Below are 20,859 nucleotides of genomic sequence, written 5' to 3' on the forward strand. Positions count from 1 at the left end.
GCCAGTGGAAATCATAACAACTCTTGTAGACGAATTTATCTTCCATATTTAGTTCATTTTACTCGGTGACAATGGTAAGTTTACGCTTTTCATTGTTTGCCTTAACTTACTGTTGTTATCTTTTGTAATTGTAGGTTGCTTCTGATGATAGGTAGTTCCTTCATCAGTCAAGTTGTCCAACATGTTTCCGAGTAAATAATCTCTCTAGGTATATATATTTTGTTCCTTGATTATATTTCTTCTCATTATGCTTTACTTTTGAGCTGAATGAATGGGCTTGTTACACTTCAGCCATTTATGAACGCATGGAGAACCACACAAATGAAGAGGTTTCTTGAACATAGAAGCTAATTTTGTTCGATATGTATGCCCCAATGCAACACTTTTAGAGAAACTTAATTGCAAATGGAGATATTTCACGAGGAAGAATTGAAAATATAGAAGAAATATCAAGGCATCTTGGATTTCTAAGTTAACTTGCTCATCTGGCATCCTTGCCTTCTCACAGTGGTATTCAAATACGCATGCATGTAAATGCTAGGACAATCTTGTCCGCAAGGACCTGTGATATATATGGATGCTTTGAACAAAACTGATGTTGTCCTTGTGAATTTGGTTTATGGGTTCGTGTTAATTTACAAGTAATTTGAACATGGATTGCAAATTCAAACTTGGTTTGTTGTTCATCCTGGAACACAATTGCCTGATGACAAAAAGAGAGTTGTCAATGATACGAGTAGCAGCAGCGCCGCACCTTTCACATGCTATTTTCTATTAAGGACAAATGTGGACGGGACCAAGTCATCACTAATGGTGTTACAACAAGGGCTGCAAACAAATCGAGCTCGATCAATATCGAGTTCGAGTCGAAATCGAGTTCAAAATATTAAACTCGTTAGGCTCGCGAGCTCGAGTGTATATATATATATATATATATTTTAATTTTAAGTATATATATTTTTTTTTATTTTTAATTTTTTTATTTTAAGTATATATATATTTTTTAATTTTAATAGTAAAATTACATATATATCCTAAATATTTTATTATTTATTAAGAAAAAATATTATTTTATTTATTTTTTATTTTTTTCGAGCTCGAGCTTGAAATTGTCAGCTCGTCGAGTTTGAGCTCGAGTTCGAGTTCAATGAAATTAAGTCAAGACTCAACTCGATTAGGGCAAAACTCGATTCGACTCGGCTCGTTTGCCGCCCTAGTTGCAACCCAAGAAGTTGAAAACGATGGTTAAACTACTAATCCTTATTGTACTTCGTTAAGTAGTATTATGAACTCTTTATAAAAGTTATCATTAAAAAATTATTAGGATTAATTATGGCCAGGGAACTCATGAGTAACTCGATAAGCCTTCATATTAACATGTTTCAAATTAGGCAAAAAGTGGATAAATGCTGGAAACTGTATGCAAATAACACAACAATTATTGATGCCATTTGAGCAGTAGTTACTCTTTATATATTTCATGCTGCAGCACTGGTACTGCGGCATTGCTCCAGAGTGTTCACTCAACTGACTTAGCAGTCGTAGTACGATACTACTCCTATTGCTGCTGCTGCCACTGCTTTTCCAGTGGACCACCATTGACTATTTACAAAATAAGATCAAGAAATGGAGAGCCATTCATCAGGAGCTCTGATTCCACCTGAAGTCTTTCGAGGTGGCCAATGTGATCTTACCGGCTTTCTTGGATGCCTATGGCAGCAGGCAAAAGCATCACTGTTGGTGCCATTTTTAAAAATAATGGTTTTTTTGTGTCTGACAATGTTGATATTGTTATTCGTGGAGAGAGTTTATATGGGAATTGTCGCAGTTTTGATAAAGATATTCAGGTGGAAACCTGAGAAGAAGTACAAATGGAAGCCAATGAAGGAAGCTTTGCAGATGGGAAATTCAGCTTTCCCTATGGTTTTAGTGCAAATACCGATGTGCAATGAAAAAGAGGTGCTAATCTGTTTCTTTTTTATATAACTTCTTGAATAGCAATTTGACGCACTATTTTTCAGACATGTTTTTAATGCTCATTTCCTTGAGTGCTGCATCATTTGTTTTACGTTTAGGTGTATCAATTGTCAATTGGTGCTGCTTGTGGCTTATCGTGGCCAACTGATCGAATCATAATTCAAGTTCTTGATGATTCAACGGATCCTGCTATCAAGGTTCAACAACTTGCGAAGCTAACTTTTATCTTCAGAAAATTCCTCTGAACATAGGAGGGTGTAAAAACTGTAGCTTTCCAGGGTAAAAGTATGCTAAATACAAATGGAGGAGTGTAATACTTAGAAAAGCTACTTTCCTTCAAAAAAGTTTTATGTTTTTTATGAACACATTTCTCAATCACTTTTTTACCTCACATATATCAAACCATTACAATACATTTTTCTACAAAATTCTAGAAAATAGCAATCAAAACGGGATCTAAATTTTTGAAATACTTCATAGAGACAAACCTTATCTTAGAGAAGATTATCTGAGAAACAAAAGAAGGATGTCAAATCAGAGTACTGGTTCTTGTGTATTTTAAATTGAACTCAAGCTATGGACCCCAAATTACTGCTAATTTTAAAAAACTCATCAGCTTTGCGTAAAATTTTTGGGATGTGGCAGCACTATCCTCCAAGCCGTAAAGTATAAACCTAAACATCCAACCGTCAAATACACTCCCAAAAATTTGAGTTTTTTTTTGGTGTGTGTTGCAAATTGAGATGGACTTGTTAATTGACAATTACAGACCTTAAAGGAGCAAGAGTGCAGGAGGTGGGCAAGCAGAGGCATAAACATAAAGTATGAGATTAGAGAGAAACGCAATGGTTATAAAGCTGGTGCTCTGAGGGATGGAATGAAATGTAGCTATGTGAAGCTATGTGACTATGTCGTCATCTTTGATGCTGATTTTCAACCTGATTCTGATTTCTTGCATCGCACCATTCCTTTTCTCGTCCATAATCCTGAGATAGCTCTGGTTCAAACCCGCTGGAAATTCGGTAACTTCCTTGGTTCTATAAAGTATGCTTAATAGCCCTTCAATTTAAGCTGTAGATTGAAGTTTTAACTTGTCGACTTCCTAAACTGTAACTATAAGTTTCTACCTTCAATTGCAGTGAATTCTGATGAATCCTTGATGACAAGAATGCAAGAGATGTCTCTTAATTACCATTTCATTGTGGAGCAAGAAGTTGGATCCTACATTTATGCATTTTTTGGCTTTAATGGTCAGATTTCCAGGGAAAAATTTCTTGGGTTTTGGCTATAATTAATTAACGTGTTAATCTATTTTACAATCTCGAACATCTGTTCGTCATGTAGGAACTGCTGGTGTATGGCGAATTTCAGCACTCAATGAAGCTGGAGGGTGGAAGGACAGAACAACTGTGGAGGATCTGGATCTGGCTATCCGAGCCGGTCTCAAAGGCTTGAAATTTCTGTATGTTGGTGAAGTTGAGGTACAGCTCGAGACAAAATGGACCATATGTTTGAGTTTTAAACTGCAACAGACTAAACTGGCCCGTCCATTTTGTAAAAATCAAAGCCAAAATTCCCTTTAGTTTTGCATTTTATTGTGCCTGATGTACTCTTTATGTGTTCTTAATCAGGTGAAAAGTGAATTGCCAAGTACTTTCAAAGCATACCAGCACCAGCAACATCGGTGGTCCTGCGGCCCTGCTAATCTGTTTAGGAAAGTGGCTTTGGAAATAGTTAGATGCAAGGTACAAAGGCATTTGTTTTTATCTTCAATCTGGGGGATGAGAATGATGATTATGCCACTCTGACGGATCATGTTCCATTCCATTTTTGCAGAAAGTCTCTCCGTGGAGAAAGTTGTATCTGATATACAGTTTCTTCTTCGTTCAGAAGATAGTGATACATATAGTCATGTTCATCTTCTACTGCGTTGTCCTGCCAGCCACTGCCATGATTCCTGAAGTACAAGTTCCTATATGGGGAGCTGTTTGCATTCCTGTCATTACTCTTCTGAATGCACTTGGGACACCGAGGTCTCTCTTTATTCTGCCTCAAGAATCTTAATTCGTTAATTACCACTGCCATATACGGTGATATGTTTCTGTTGCGCTATAATCTGCAGGTCATTCCACCTAGTAATTTTCTGGATCCTCTTCGAAAACGTAATGTCTCTGCATCGGACCAAGGGCACATTCATAGGTCTACTCGAGGTAGGGAGAGTTAACGAGTGGATTGTCACGGAAAAATTGGGACGTGTGACGTGTCCTACAAACGAAGTCAGGCTCTAAAGTTCCCAAGAAACCTCGTTTTAGAATGGGAAACAGGTACAACTCTTCATCACACAAAACTATATTCTAAGCAACACAAAAGAAAAAGGATCATATACAACTTTGATTTATTGTCAGAAAGAACTGAAAAATCTCCTACCATTTGCATGAATTGTTTAGTGATAAAGTGTGTAAAAGATTATTGATCTATGAAGTTGAGTATTTGTTTCTTCTTTATTTTTTCTTTTTCTGTGCAGCATAGTTTTCTATCCAAAATACTACATCAATTCAAGTTTAATATTGAGGTTAAATTTGCAGATTACAAGTTCTGGAGCTCTTTGTTGGGTTTTACCTGTTCTTTTGTGGGTGTTATGACGTGGCTTTTGGAAAGAGCGGCCTTTTTATATACCTTTTCCTTCAATCAACAGCATTTTTCGTGGTAGGATTCGGACATGTTGGCACCTTTGTCCCTACTTCTTCCTAAAACTCTTGCAGCATGGGAAAGACTCATCTTTTGGATTGTCCGAAGGATATCTGTGTACCTGTTTACTATTTTATTTTTCGCCTTCTGAAGTACAAGTGGCTGCTTAATTCTTTTATGCTGTCACCTAGCAATTACAGTGAATATTTTATCCAATTGTTCCCATGCAAGAAAACGGGTGAGATTTGATGATGTAATATTGTAATTAATAATTAAGAATTGAAAACATGTGTGGATAATAAATCACATTTGCCCTTGCCTCATTGAAGCAAATAGCATCCATAAAGTACATTTTTCACTGATTGCAAATTTGTGCTTGCGTCAATGATAATTTTGAAGAGTAAAAGCGTCCATATGGCATCTTCAGGTTTTTAAAAAGAAAAAGAAAAAAAAAGGCTTCCAAGGTTGCTGTTCTACAAAGTAAATGGAAAAAAAAAAAAAGTCACTTGACTATTTAAAATTGCAGTGTTCAATAACCAAACTTTTTTTTTCTAATCGAAAAAGTAAGTGCCAATTTTAGTCATGCCGTTGAATTCCAATATTAAGATAGCAAAAAATGCAACCGTACGAGCAGCACGCTTAGGGTTTCAATAGCAAAAATATCTAACAACCTTTGATACATGTTGAAAAAAATTAAGGACCTTCATAGTTTCCAAACTTTACCAATTCTCTTTAGATTATATTGATAAACTTTATCAATGCTTAGGAATTTTACTCAATAGCTAGAGAGTTAGTAATTAAAGTTTGGAAACTTAAAAAGACGTTTTCTAAGACCTCCAAAAGTTACAAGATTTTTTTTTTGTCCTTGAAAATCTAAGGCCTTGTTTGGATTGCTTGTTTCCGTCGAAAGATATTGTCGTTTTCCATTATCACATTTCTCTATCACTTTTTTCCCTCACATATATCAAATCGCTACAGTAATTTTTCCATGAAAAATGACGAAAAATGCAATCCAAACACAACCTAACTATATTGCTCAAGTGGATGCATTTCTTCTATCTTAACACCGGAATTCAATAAAAATAACCAAAAAAGGTACACTTTTATGAGTTTGATGACCTTCTTAACTTAAAAAATTAATGACCAAACGGTGTAATTTTAAATAGCTGAAGTGACCTTTTTTGCTATTTGTTCCTGTGTATACGATAGGTACATCAGAAGCCAAAGAGAATGTGCCCTCCCTAATTGGGGAATATTTCATCACTTAGGTCATTCTAATCTTTCAACATTCAGACTGTTCAATGACAATGATTTAGAAAAGGCAGGTAGCATAGTAGTGTTCACTCGGCCACGAAAAGCCCAAACACCCAAAAAAGGAAAAAAAAAAAGTAAGACAACATAAATGGAGGGGTACCAACAAGTAGCTTCGCTTTTACACATGTTACATGTCGGGAGTTTTCACTTTTAGGAAACTGATTTAGAAGTGGCAATTAAGGCACAGACCTACCTATAAAAAATGATTCTAAATCACGACAATCTTGATTATTGACACAAATATAAAAATTTCTAAAATCAAATAATTGGGTTATCTATTAGCTTGTTTCCGTCGTTTAATATGTATGTCTCTTACAGGATTTTCATTAAGATAGATTAGTAACTTGAGAGATTTCGAAGTTAAACTTAAGATCTTCAATCCCAGAGATCAACACGTAATGCTTGCTCTCAGGTGCATAGATACCTTACATTGCTATTGGAGATTGCAGAATATTGTGTGTATATTTTGTGCATATATTTGGGCTGTAATTGCGTAAAGATAGGAGCTCTGTTTTTGGTAGTTATTCTTTGGTAATTGTTTTGGTAGTCGAGATAGAGTAGGAATTGATTTCCTTTTGGTAGTTACGATAGAAGTAGGAACCATTACCTTTTTCTATTTTGGCTTTGCTTTGTATATATTTTGAGGCCTGAGGGTCATGAAAGGCATGGGAAAACTTTTCCAAAATTTCTTTTCATGGTACCAGAGCCATGAACGACGACACGAAGAAACAGAATGGTGAAGGAAGAAAATTTGTCTCACCATACATCTTGACGGCGAACGACAATCCTGGGAATATTATCACCCAGGTACAATTGAAAGGGGACAACTACGATGAATGGGTTCGAGCAGTGCGAACCGCGTTGAGAGCCAAGAAGAAGTGTGGCTTTATTGATGGAACGGTGAAGCAACCCGATGAGGATTCTCCCGATCTGGAGGATTGGTGGACTGTGAATTCAATGGTGGTATCATGGATTCTCAATACCATAGAACCAACTCTACGATCTACCATAACTTATATGGAGATCGCAAAGGATTTGTGGGAAGATATCCGAGAAAGGTTTTCTATTGCTAACGGGCCTCGAGTTTAACAGATCAAAGGGGAACTTGCAGAGTGGAAACAGCGAGGACTTCCAATTGTGACCTACTATGGAAGGTTGAAGCAATTATGGGAAGAACTTGCGAACTATGATCAGATTCCGACATGTCAATGTGGAAGATGCACGTGCAATCTCTCAGTTCAATTTGACAAGAAGCGCGAGGAAGAAAAACTCCACCAATTCTTGTTGGGTTTGGACGACACGATGTATGGAACGATTCGTTCCAACATTCTAAGCACTGAACCGCTGCCTAGTGTCAGCAAGGCATACTCTTTGATATGTCAAGAGGAGCGTGTCCGGAATATGTCAAAAGAAAAGGAGGGACGTGGGGAACCCATGAGCTTTGCTATTCATGCCAACACAGGAGGCAGAAGACCTGGAACTGGGACAAAGGATAAGCCAGTTTTATGCTCATACTGCAACCGTGGTGGACATGATGCTGAAAGCTGTTTTCAACTCATCGGATATCCTGATTGGTGGGGTGATCGGCCCAAGGGGATTGGACGCGGATCAGGACGTGGACGCGGGAACCAAAATTCAGGACGCGGACGTGGGAGTGCACCTAGAGCTAACTCTGCTCAGATGGTTAGTCAGTCCTCCTTGTCGGCAGAAGCTGCAAAAGGGGAACATGCAGCGCATGGATTGATGAGTAGCGACCAGTGGGCTGCCTTTTTAAGTTTGCTAAATTCTTGCAAATCGGGTACCAATGAGAAGTTGTCTGGTAAGAATTCTTTGAACTGGATAATTGATTCAGGCGCCTCCCACCATATGACAGGAAGTTTAGCATGTATGACTGATTTGAAAGAATTATTGGGATGTGCAGTGGGGTTGCCGGATGGCAACCAAACAATGGCCTTAAAAGAAGGGTCGGTTCGTTTGGGTGAATACATAAAGTTGAAAAATGCACTTTATGTCCCAAACTTGAATTGCAATTTAATTTCAGTGTCACAATTGCTTGATGAATTAGATTGTTTTATCCTGTTCACTAAACAATTATGCGTTATACAGGACCCTGCTTCGAGGATGGTGATTGGAGTGGGTGAACGACGCGAAGGGCTTTACTACCTCAAGTCTATGGCAGAAATCAAGGCATGTAATGCAAATCGTCTAGAAACCATTGACCTGTGGCATAGGAGAATGGGACATCCATCTACAAAAATAGTAGAGTTACTTTCTCAGGTTAATTCTGGTGGTAGTAGTTTAGTTAAAGAAAAACCATGTGATATTTGTTTAAGGGCCAAGCAGACTAGGGCAGCATTCTATTCTAGTGAAAATCAAGCAAATGAAATTTTTGAGATGATTCATTGTGATCTATGGGGACCTTATCGAACTCCTGCTTCATGTGGTGCATCATATTTTTTAACCATTGTTGATGATTGTTCAAGAGCTGTGTGGATTTATTTGTTAATGGTTAAATCTGAAGTGGAACGTGTACTTCGAAATTTCTTTGCTATGATCAAACGTCAGTACAACAAGGATGTGAAAATTGTTAGAAGTGATAATGGCAAGGAATTCACCTGCTTGGAAAATTATTTTGCTGAAAATGGGATGATCCATCAGACTTCATGTGTGGGAACACCTCAGCAAAATGGGCGTGTTGAGAGGAAACATCGTCATATTCTGAATGTAGCTAGAGCACTGCGATTCCAAGCAAATCTTCCCATTAAATTTTGGGGAGAATGTGTGCTGACCGCTGGATATTTAATAAATCGGACTCCATCCAAACTCCTGGGGAATAAGACACCTTACGAATGTTTGTTTGGCAAACCACCCAGTTACAAGCATATTCGAATTTTTGGGTGTCTGTGCTATGCTCGAGACTTGAATCGAGACAAGGATAAATTTGGGAGTAAGAGTCGGCGTTGTTTGTTTATGGGATATCCTTTTGGTAAGAAGGGATGGAGATTGTATGATCTTGATACCAGTGAATACTTTGTTTCGCGAGATGTGGTATTTTCAGAGAATGAGTTTCCATATGATAGTGCACCAGATGCACCTCGAGGTGTTCCGGGGCTAAATTCTTTTGAAGTCTTTGATCGCACCATAGAGGAAGTGGTTGATAAAAGAGAAGACATTCTGATAGAAGATATTCCAAGTGAAACATCAGAAATCACAAACCGGGTTCACAGTGAAGAGAATAACGAAGAAAGAGAGGGTGCTGCAACTGAAGAGATTGAGGCAGTTGATGAACAACTTGGGTGAGGTCATCGAATAAAGCGCTCATCTAGTCGTCTAAAAGATTATGTGACATATACTGCTAGACGCATAAGCCCTTCTGCATGTTTACCCACACCAATTCCATTCTCAGGTACTCCTTATCCTATAGCGCATTATTTGAATTGTGATAAATTTTCTATGCGTCATCGATCATTCTTAGCAGCAGTAACAGCTGGTAAAGAGCCAACCTTTTATGGTGAGGCGGTGAAGGATTCTCGATGGAGACAAGCTATGGCAAGTGAAATTGAGGCGCTTGAAAAGAATGGGACATGGACAGTGGAAGATCTACCACCAGGAAAGAAAGCGATCGGTAGCAAATGGGTGTACAAAATCAAGTATAATTCTGATGGAACAATTGAGCGGTATAAGGCACGATTGGTGATTCTTGGCAATAATCAGGTTGAGGGGATTGACTACAATGAGACGTTCGCTCCTGTTGCAAAAATGGTAACAGTTCGAACTTTCTTGTCTGTGGCAGCAGCGAAGGACTGGGAACTCCACCAAATGGATGTTCACAATGCATTTTTACATGGAGATTTAGCAGAGGAAGTGTATATGAAGATGCCTCCGGGTTTTACAACTCCCCAACCAGGAAAGGTATGTCGATTGCGAAAGTCTCTTTACGGTTTGCGACAAGCTCCAAGGTGTTGGTTCGCTAAACTCACTAATGCCTTGCAGCGGTATGGCTTTACTCAATCTTATTCTGATTATTCGTTGTTTACTCTGAATCAAAACAACATACAAATATGTATTTTGGTGTATGTTGATGATCTTGTGATTGGGGGAAATAATAGTGCTGCAATTCAGAAATTTAAGAAATATTTATGTCAGTGCTTTCATATGAAAGATTTGGGAGTATTGAAATATTTCTTAGGTATGGAAGTTGCCAGAAATAAGAGTGGCATTTTTCTTTGTCAACGCAAATATGCGTTGGATCTTATTACTGAAGTTGGTTTATTGGGTTCCAAACCAACTAGTTTTCCGATGGAGCAGAATCATCGCTTGGCAATGGCGGAGAGCATGCCATTAACAGACCCAGAAAAGTATAGACGTTTAGTCGGAAGATTGATCTATTTGACACTTACACGACCTGAGTTGTCTTATGGTGTGCATGTTCTTGCTCAGTTTATGCAAAGGCCAAAAGAAGAACATTGGGAAGCAGCTTTGCGCATGGTTCGTTACTTGAAAGGTAGACCTGGGCAAGGTATATTTCTCCGATCAGACTGCAATCTACAGCTGCGCGCATACTGTGATTCTGATTGGGCAAGTTGCCCATTAACTCGTCGCTCACTCACTGGATATTTTGTTTTGCTGGGAAACTCACCCATTTCCTGGAAAACTAAGAAGCAACATACTGTGTCCAGGTCATCTGCTGAAGCGGAATATCGATCTATGGCCACCACGATTTGTGAACTAAAATGGTTGAAAGGGTTGTTGGGTTCTCTAGGGGTAATGCATTCTAGATCTATGAAACTTTATTGTGACAGCCAAGCAGCCATGCATATTGCGGCAAATCCTGTGTTTCATGAACGAACAAAGCATATAGAAGTTGACTGTCATTTTGTGCGCAATGAAGTTCAAAATGGAAATGTAGAAACTACATATGTACGTAGTTCAGAGTAGTTAGCCGACATTTTCACCAAGGCGCTTGGGAAACAACAGTTCGAGTATCTTCTTTACAAGTTGGGCGTTCGAGATCTCCACGCACCAACTTGAGGGGGGTATTGGAGATTGCAGAATATTGTGTGTATATTTTGTGCATATATTTGGGCTGTAATTGCGTAAAGATAGGAGCTCTGTTTTTGGTAATTATTCTTTGGTAATTGTTTTGGTAGTCGAGATAGAGTAGGAATTGATTTCCTTTTGGTAGTTACGATAGAAGTAGGAACCATTACCTTTTTCTATTTTGGCTTTGCTTTGTATATATTTTGAGGCCTGAGGGTCATGAAAGGCATGGGAAAACTTTTCCAAAATTTCTTTTCAATTGCATTTTACACAATCTAAATTTTTCATTCGAGCTCTTTATGTGGAATGTTAACATCTACTGCAACACTTTATGAGAAGCTATAGAAGGCAAAAACAGTTCAATAGGATTACTGACAAAACCAATTCACGAACGATCTCTGCTTATGATTTTTTTTTATCATCACTGATATGTCGCCAGTTGTTTAGAAGCTAAAGAACTCCTATGTACTTTTAAAAATTTTCCTCTCTCAAAGTAAAATCCTCATGTTCAGATAGGGATATGAAACCTCTTCCTTCTCCTAATCCCCCAAAATTTCCAGATTTTTTTAGGAATATTTACATCTTTTCTCAGAGTTTCTTTATTGATCATATTTGGGGAGTAGTTGGAGGAAACTCTGAAAACTCTAGAGGCAAATAATCTTGCTTCATTTTTAGATTGAAGAATAGGTAATTGATTGGGGGAGCGCACATTATATGAAAGTTTGTATTGTCAAATTTGATGGGAAGAATTAGATGGAATGGCGTAGTGGGAGCATTTTTAAAAGTTCAGTGGATCGGGCGATTCTTGCAGTTCAAACTTTTCTAAATTTTGGTTTTCGTTTTGGTAAAATATGTTTCTATAGTCATACTCAAAGGATTTGTGCTTAGTGGAGAAAAAAATTAGCATCAAATACTTGTATAAATTGGAGCAAGTCAACAATCGAAAAGTTTATTATAGAATCTGTCAAATAGAGATCAGCCGCAGCTTAAATACGACGGGTTTAGCACGTATTAGTTGCTCTAACTTGTTATATTAGTATGATGTAGTGCCTCCAGAACTTTATTGTTCTTGATGAAGACTTTAGAGGGGTCTGTTTCCATTTTTTTTTTTCTTTTGAGGGGGATGGGGGGGAGGGGGTGTCTGTTTCTTTCTTTTTTTTAAACCAAAACAACAGTTGCTGTTCAAACTAATAAAGCTTTAAATTATACAAAATCTTGTAAAAGCTGCCAAAAAGTTTTTGTACAAGGGAAATTAAATATTACTTTTTCGCAATCTTTCCAAATCCTGAGGGTGGAAAAATCAGCACCCCTGCGGTCCAGGATTCCATCATACCGTTTAATTTAACAATGTTTAGGAAGATTGATTGTTGACTAGTGAAAATTTGGAGTTGCAGGTTGTGATTAAAAGGACGTTTGGCCGTGGCTGTCAGCACAACTGCGAATGATTCTGGATATATAGTAATTTACCCATTTACAATCAGAAATCCAAGATTTTGAGGGACGGAGAATTTTAGTTTTGAGCACAAAATTTAATGCTAAACACCTCCTTAATTAAGTAGTCAGATATTGTTATGGCGAGATGAGCAACTTAACAAAAGTTTCGCATAATTCTTAAAAACATTAATTCAGACATCAACTTCTTCCTGTGTATTTCGCATTGTATCAGTATACATCTTCAAGCTTCATATTCTGCGTAGTCAATTGCTTTTACATTGGCGTCCTAAATATTCAATGTTCCTCTACCTCTTCTCTAAACTATGTCATAGACGTCTTAAATAATTATTGATACGAAAACCCACAAAGACCGCTGGAAATTTTAAAAGCTTTACTCGGAAAGATTAATTCATTTTTAAAACTGATCAAGTCAAGCCATGAGTTAGACTAGTTCTCTCAGTTATTGCCTACTGAGAGAGCAAGAGTAGAGCATTATATAACATTCATGATGGTTCAAGGTTTATCAAGCAAGAACGAAGAGACAAATAACATTTTATAGTTGCTTACTTTTCTTCTTTCTACGGCAACCTCAAGAAGTGATCAGTTTCACTTTCTTGGGAGATCATTTGTGCCATCATGATGATGCTCTTGCACTGCTTCAATTCAAGGAAACGTTTAGCATAAATGCATCAACTTATGCTTCTACTTATTGTGACAAGTGGGATCAGCATTCTTACCCAAAGATGACACATTGGAAACCAGACACAGATTGTTGCAATTGGGACGGTGTCACATGCCACAACATCACTGGTCGCGTTATTGGGCTCGATCTGAGTTGCAGCCACCTTCAGGGTCTCATCCTTCCAAACAGTACCCTTTTCCATCTTTCCCATCTCCGCCGCCTCAACCTTGCTTTTAATGACTTCATTGGTTCACGGATTTCACATCGATTTGGTTGGATGACAAGTCTGGCCCACCTCAATCTCTCAAGTTCATCTTTCGATGGTAAAGTTGCTTCGGAAATATCATACCTATCTAATCTAATTTCATTTGATCTCCCTTCCCTTTTTCCATGTGATTCTATGGGTTGTTGGGTTCTAAGATATGAACCTAACAGTTTTGAAGCAATGCTTCAGAACTTAACCCAATTAAAAGAGCTGTCGCTTTCGTGGATGAGCATCCCATTCGAGTTAAGAACGAATTTTTCTTCACCTTTGACATATCTAAGTCTCAAGGGTACTGGAATAAGAGGTAATCTATTAAGTAATGTTTTCCATCTGCCAAATATGCAAGTTCTCTTGTTAGGTGACAATGAGAATCTTACTGTTAGTTTACCGAAATTGAACTGCAGCATTTTTTATTCTCTGAGGCAGTTAGACCTATCGAGCACAAGTTTCTCTGCTGCATTGCCAGATTTAAAGGGGTGTGCAGTGTCCTTAAATTCTTTGAATCTAGGATCCTGTCAAATTTCTGGTGTCATTCCTGAATCAATTGGCAACCTTACACAACTTACTGAATTGCATCTGGGTGACAATTTGTTGGCTGGGGAAATTCCAAACTCACTTCGCAACCTTAGGCATCTTGAGAGTTTAGACCTCTCTAGTAATCTACTGATGGGGGAAATCAAAGATTTTAAAAGTAGGTCACTATCAATGATTTTGTTGAATAACAATCAACTAAGCGGTTCAATTCCTCCATCAATTTTTACACTTCCGAACCTATCTTTCCTTGACCTTTCAGCAAACCATTTTATTGGGGTTGAGCAAGACTTGCTTGTGGACTTCAATAAGCTTCAAAACAATGCTTTTAACGGTGAAGCAGCATGGAACACGTACTACCAACAATATGAACATTCCCTATCCAAATTTGGGATTCTTGGGCTTGTCTTCTTGCCAAATTAAGGAATTTCCAGAGTTTCTGAGAAATTCGGAGAGCTTATCTTATCTAGATCTCTCATCCAATATGATTCATGGCGAAATCCCAGGCTGGTTCTTGTCCAAGACATGGGATATTCTAGTCTACTTGAACCTTTCACATAACTTCTTAATTGGCATTGTAGACCAACTACTCGTAACTCCCTCTATCGCGTATCTAGACATGAGTTCCAACTCACTTCGGGGTCAAATACCTTCTTCTATCTGTGAATCAAGTCTTCTTACTATTCTTGATTTGTCAAATAACAATTTGTCTTGTCCAATTCCTCAATGCTTGGGAAACTCCAGCCAGTATCTAGAAATTATGGATTTGGGAAATAATAGGCTTTTTGGCACCATTCCCACAACATTTTCAAAAGGAAACTCTTTGCGGTTCCTTGTGTTGAATGACAATCAATTGCAAGGGCCATTGCCACGATCTTTAGCTCATTGTGAAGGTCTGGAACTCCTTGATATAGGGAACAATGAGATAGATGATAAATTTCCAATTTGGTTGGAAACTCTTTCTAATCTGGAGGTCCTAATATTGAGATCTAATCGATTTCACGGAGCAATTGGCAATTGCCAAACTAAAAGTCCATTTCCTCAGCTGAGAATTATTGATGCATCCCACAACGAGCTCACTGGTGCTCTACCTGAAGAAATTCTCAGCAACTTCAAAGCTATGAAAAGTTCAAAGCATGACCAAAAGGAATTCCAGTATATGAAGGTCAAATGTCAGTAATGATTATTACATCCATTCTGTGAGTTTGGTTATCAAAGGGGTGGAGTATAGTCTTGAAAGAGTCCTAATAACTCGAACAGCAATTGACTTCTCAAGCTACAGATTCGAAGGACAAATTCCAGAGATTATCGGATCCCTTCATTCTCCTCAAACACTCACTCTCTCTCATAACAACTTCAGTGGCCCAATTCCCAAGGCATTAGGGAATTTGCGCATGCTTGAATCTCTGGACCTCTCTTGGAACCGACTTGAAGGAACCATTCCTATGGAGCTAGTGAATTTGGATTTTCTTGAATTCTTAAACCTTTCGGAAAATCGTCTAGTTGGACCCATTGCACGAGGAAGGCACTTTGATACATTTGGAGATGATTCATACAGACGGAATTTGGACTTGTGTGGATTTCCGCTGGCTAAAGATTGTGGAGATACAGAGGCACCACCACCAGCCATGCCATGGGTAGCTGAAGAACAATATGATGATTCTGAATTCTTTGATGGGTTCACTTGGAAAGCTGTTCTCCTGGGATATGGCTGTGGATTGGTGCTCGGATTAGTTATGGGAGGTCTCATATTCTCAACTGGAAAACCAAGATGGTTTGTACTGATTGTCGAAGAGTCGTTCAAACTGCGAAGGCGACCGAGGAAATGGATCCACATAGGCACTTAAGATGGGCAGTGCAATAATTTACAGTAACTGGTAAGCAAAGCATTCTTTTTCTACCCCTATTATCCTTCTTCTTTATTTTTTCCTCAATCACAATAGCTTTTTGAATGACAAGTTTTTGGTATGGCTAATTCGAAAAATATGACTTATAATGCCCAGGTCTACCCATGGAGTGGAAATAAGGAAAAGTTTTGGTTCATTTCCAGTCGTACGTGCTGTGTATTTTAGGCTGTAATAGTTACTTGTTTCTAATGCCCAGGTTTTCAAGTCTCAGAGCGTCAAGTGATTGTGGTTCCTTGCGATTTTATCTGTAGCTTTATATTGAAAGTTGTCCAATGTACGTTACGAGAATGATCCATCAAAAGACTACAAACTCATCGTGTCTTCAAATGCCTCCCTTCAAGAGTGACGGTTGACATTCAATTTTGCAAGGATCAGGCCATCAAGAAAACGAAAATCATGTTGAATTTTGAAAAGCAAAAACAATCAACAATGAGAAAATACGGTTGCAACTCTGAAATACAAAAAGAATAAGAATAAAATGCCAGTAAAGAGCTTTTTTTTTTTATAAATTTCATGTTACCAATTTTAAGCTTTACAAATTTCATTGATTTGAAATTTTAAGATCATAATTCAAAAGGACAATTCTGGTAAGTACTTTGTGATGGGATTGTCCTTTTGAAAAATTTATCCCCAATCTCACGGTTCAACCTGAATGTCACTACTTTTCATCGAAAATTAATCACTAAACTTACCGTTTTAGTACGATCTGCAATATGTAGATAATAAATTCAATCTTGAACTGGGCACCCGTTAATATACCTATTTCATGCCTCGCTTGTCATTTACAAGTGCTAAATTTCTATGGCTCGTAAACGCGCAAGTGGTTTTTGTCTATTCCCTTGCCATGGGCTCAAATGAGTGTGTACTAAGCTTTTGATATTCCTATGATAAATATCAAAAAGATGATTTGAAAATGGGCCTTAAATCAACCCCTATACAATTTGGTGATTCAACAAAGAAGTGGATTCCTAGTTCTGTGATTCAACAGATATACTGTTTGGAATACCAAAACATATATATATATATAATTAGATTCCAACAATAATATCTTCTGTGGGGCGAAAGAGAGTCTATGTCATAATTTTGGGAGTAGACCAAGAATTCAAGATTAAAGATAGAAGACTTGGAATGAAGAGAATGAAATAACTTCCCAATTAATGAAGCTCCAAATCCACCCAGCGTCTTGATCTCCAACTGGATTCTTGAATCTCCTGAGAGAAGTGCTAGAACTAATGTTTGCAAGCGTTTTTTCCCCTCCAAGTCCGGTCTCAATTCCGGACTTCCACTTTGAGCTCAAGTTTTTCCACAATTTTGGTCCGTTTCCTATCAAATTAAGCCTTCCACCAACCAAAGCCGACACAAGACAAAACCAGGCAATTTTCATTTACACTTAAAGCTCAAATACAGCAATTAAAGCACAATACACTCGTATAAAAAAAAAAATTCTAACCTATCAACCGTATAACAAAACGCATCTTTCTAAAAATTTCTTAATATATAGTCTTCTAAAATACTTTCGAAAAGCTTTATTGCTAAAGTAGTTAGTAAAATTTCAAATCTCTCCTAAATTGCAAAAACTAACATACTTATGAGCAATATATCGAACACTCATAACTCTTTAAGATTAACTACTTTCTCCCTATCTCTTTCTTTATTTTTTTCCCCCATACTGTAGGCCTGTACCCAAATAGACATTGCTTCAATGTAGAAATTTAATGTGGCAATTTTATATAGAATGACTTTTTTTTTTTTGAGAGCTAGTGGATAATAAGTTAGTACCAGTGTCGTCAAATCTCAAATGGTGGATAAATTCTCAATTTCATTGAACCAATAAATCCTACAAATGGGAGGAGGGAGGAGGGGGATGGGTTGGATGGTTGATGGAGAAGAGAGTGTAAGTGAGATATTTCGAGTTTGATCCCTCCCACGTCCACTTAAAAAAAAAAAAAAAAAACTCCTAAAAACAATCATTACAAAATTAAGGTCTCATTTCGTAGTAGTTTGAGATCAACATTATAATTAAGGCATGATCTAACATATTGAATGCCCAGAAACTGTTTTGATGTTATATGCTTAATAGCAAGAAATAGACCACCAATAGAGGTGGTCATAGTGTCATGGTCTTGTTTACTCGGTTCTAGCTTCTGAGTCAATACTAAGCCCACAGTCGATAGCGATTGAAAGGGAATTCTTAAATTAGGACTGCAAATTATGTTTTGCATACTTGTTCAATATCACTGTTTGAAAAATCCCGTATCATAGCGTGCGTGCGTGCCTTCACATTTGATTGTCAGTTAAAAAGTGATCAATTAATGTATGTATGCCCAAAAACCTAGAAATATCTTCACCAATACATTTATTTAAAGAAAATAAAAAAAAAGGAAGAAATCAAAGGCTTCATCAACGCAATTCATATTATTGTCGTTGTCATGTTTAATGGACGTTGGAAAAAGCTCATCAGCTAATTGAAATCACTACCTGACTATTATTATCCTATAAAACTGGCGACCCAAATTATTCCTAAGATGAGCCCAAATCTAAATATCCTAAATGTAAGAATATGAATATCAATATTCGGGGGTTGGGATAAAACCCTTACTGGTTATCGAGAACTCAGATTAATTTTACAATGAGTAGCAACGCTGGAAAGTAATTTCAGACCCCAGTAGACTCGTAGAAGAGGAAAGAAGTGAGATTCATTAAAAAAAAAAAAAAGAAATGTTTCTGATGATGGGAAGAACTTCTTTTTATTCATGTGAAGTAAATACAAGGATTGAAGGTAATCAAGTGAAACGGTACACATACTTGTTCATTTGAAGACAAAGTCATAGTGTCTAAATCTGAAGGTCATTTAGCAACACTTTGAAGACCAGATCAAATGAAGACTTGTTCTTGATGACCACAATAAATGTTTATTCAATTTTTTCAATTTCTATTTCAATCTCTCCCCTTCGATCGCCTATAAATATACCTCTTCTGGCTTTTTCTTTATCTTGAGAAAAACATCGCAAAAGCAAACCAATTAAGACTATCCACAACGGCAGGATCAGCAAGGTTTGGGGCCAATGCTTGCGCTAGTTTTTGTTTTGGTAATATCATGGGTGCTTTCTCCATTTGCAGCTGCACTCAGCACAAATTACTATGATCATACATGCCCAGAGGTTGAGTCAATCATCACCAGAGTAGTTAAGAAAGCTATGATGAATGACAAGACCGTTCCAGCGGCACTGCTTCGGATGCACTTCCATGACTGCTTTATTAGAGTAATCTCTAATTAACCCTATTACTTTCATTTCATTTATCTTCTGCGGATTCCCTCATGTCTACAGTTATAATAGCTACAATTTTACCCATTCATATTTTTCTATTCAAGGGATGCGATGGTTCTGTGCTGCTAAACTCAACAGCTAAGAACAAAGCTGAAAAAGACGGGCGTCGAAATATTTCATTGCACGCATTCTATGTCATTGACCATGCAAAAAAAGAATTAGAATCCCAGTGCCCTGGTGTTGTCTCCTGTGCTGACATATTGGCATTGGTTGCTAGAGATGCAGTTGCACTAGTGAGTGTCACCGACTAATCCCTATGATAGTTGGAACAGAATTATACTATAGTTTACTTACAGCTACTTTCTGATCAATCCTACCGGTTGAGGGTTAAAGTCTTGACAAGTTGATAGGCTCCGATGTTTGGTTGTAACTTCTTCACATTTGCATATTCTGTGTGTCGGTGTGGTGCTCTGACTACACTCACATTTGCTAAATGTTCCAGTCAGGAGGTCCCAGTTGGAATGTGCCTAAAGGTAGAAAAGATGGCAGGATTTCAAAGGCCACTGAAACTGTACGACTGCCTGATCCTACCTTTAACATATCTCAATTGCAGCAAAGTTTCTCTAAGAGAGGCCTATCACTGGAAGATTTAGTGGCCCTTTCAGGTTAATCCCAAATTAATTTTTGCTCTTAGTAATCTTCATTAGTTAATGTTCTCCTTCAGCATTGGCAACTTCCCTTGCAGGAACACACAAAACACACACAGTCACACATGACAAGCCTACCAATTCTCAAGTCCTGATCCAACCGTTGATGCATGCATGCTTGCCCGCAATTTTCAGATCACGACTCTACTAAAAAACATAATTTGATTGCTAATATGCAGGAGGCCACACCCTAGGTTTCGCTCACTGCTCATCCTTCCAGAACAGAATCCACAACTTTAACTCCACTCATGATGTAGATCCCTCCTTGCAGCCATCATTTGCAGCCAGCTTGAGGAAAGTTTGCCCCATGCACAACAAGGTGAGGAGTGCAGGTTCTGGCTTGGATTCTTCGGCAATCACGTTTGACAACATATACTACAAGCGAATCATTCTAGGCAAGAGTATTTTCTCTTCAGATGAAGCTTTATCGACCGCTACAACTACAAAAGCATTGGTTTCAAAGTTCGCTAATTCCCAGGAAGAGTTTTATACAGCCTTTGTCAAGTCTATGATCAAGATGAGTAGCATAAGTGGTAGTGGAAAAGAGATCAGGTTGAATTGTAGAGTTGTTAATTAGGTAACTTCTTCGACGCGAATTCATCATGTCAGCTACGGCTATCTCTTTGACTCGCCGTTTTAGTTTGTTTTCTGAGTTCTTAAAATTAACTAGATAAGAGAACATACTTTACACCTTGTCTGGTAGAATTGCTTAAGGTTAAGTGTGTAATTTAATAGTATATTTATTTGCAAGATTGTTATGGATGCACAAATCTTCAGGAGATTCAAAAAAGAGACACTTGAACTATGAATTTCATTTTAATGACAAAAAAGGCAAAATAAATAAACAATTATTGTGTAGTTAGCTAGTTTGGCTTATCTTTTCCTAGCTAATAAAAGTAATAAAAAAAACAATAAAAAAAACTGCTAGAGTTATAGAATTCCTCACTATTCTTGCAAATAAAATTATCGGTTAATTGAATGTTATTCTCTTGGCTAATTATGACGTAATTTCCTATTATATGTGAAACCTACTCTCGTAATGAAT

The 20,859-nt window shown here is 37.7% G+C and overlaps 1 protein-coding gene and 2 pseudogenes across 2 annotated transcripts; all 3 read left to right on the top strand.

The window, feature by feature from the left end:
• Positions 1 to 1,626: 1,626 nt before the first annotated feature.
• Positions 1,627 to 4,728, top strand: LOC113725058 (glucomannan 4-beta-mannosyltransferase 9-like; annotated as a pseudogene).
• Positions 4,729 to 9,432: 4,704 nt separating this feature from the next.
• LOC140005878 (receptor-like protein Cf-9 homolog) lies at positions 9,433 to 15,778 on the top strand (annotated as a pseudogene).
• Positions 15,779 to 18,610: 2,832 nt separating this feature from the next.
• Positions 18,611 to 20,576, top strand: LOC113725618 (peroxidase 64-like). Of its 2 annotated transcripts, XM_027248886.2 has the most exons (4): positions 18,752 to 19,101; positions 19,212 to 19,400; positions 19,610 to 19,772; positions 19,994 to 20,576. In XM_027248886.2, the coding sequence occupies exons 1-4, from the start codon at positions 18,904 to 18,906 to the stop codon at positions 20,389 to 20,391; spliced, it is 948 nt and encodes a 315-aa protein (XP_027104687.2). In that variant the 5' UTR covers positions 18,752 to 18,903; the 3' UTR covers positions 20,392 to 20,576. The 2 variants fall into 2 exon arrangements, with proteins under 2 accessions (XP_071930680.1, XP_027104687.2); XM_072074579.1 differs by lacking the exon at positions 19,212 to 19,400 and having other exon boundaries at positions 18,611 to 19,101.
• The last annotated feature ends 283 nt before the right edge of the window (positions 20,577 to 20,859 follow it).

Source organism: Coffea arabica, chromosome 1c (genome assembly GCF_036785885.1).
Source record: "Coffea arabica cultivar ET-39 chromosome 1c, Coffea Arabica ET-39 HiFi, whole genome shotgun sequence".
NCBI lineage: Eukaryota > Viridiplantae > Streptophyta > Magnoliopsida > Gentianales > Rubiaceae > Coffea > Coffea arabica.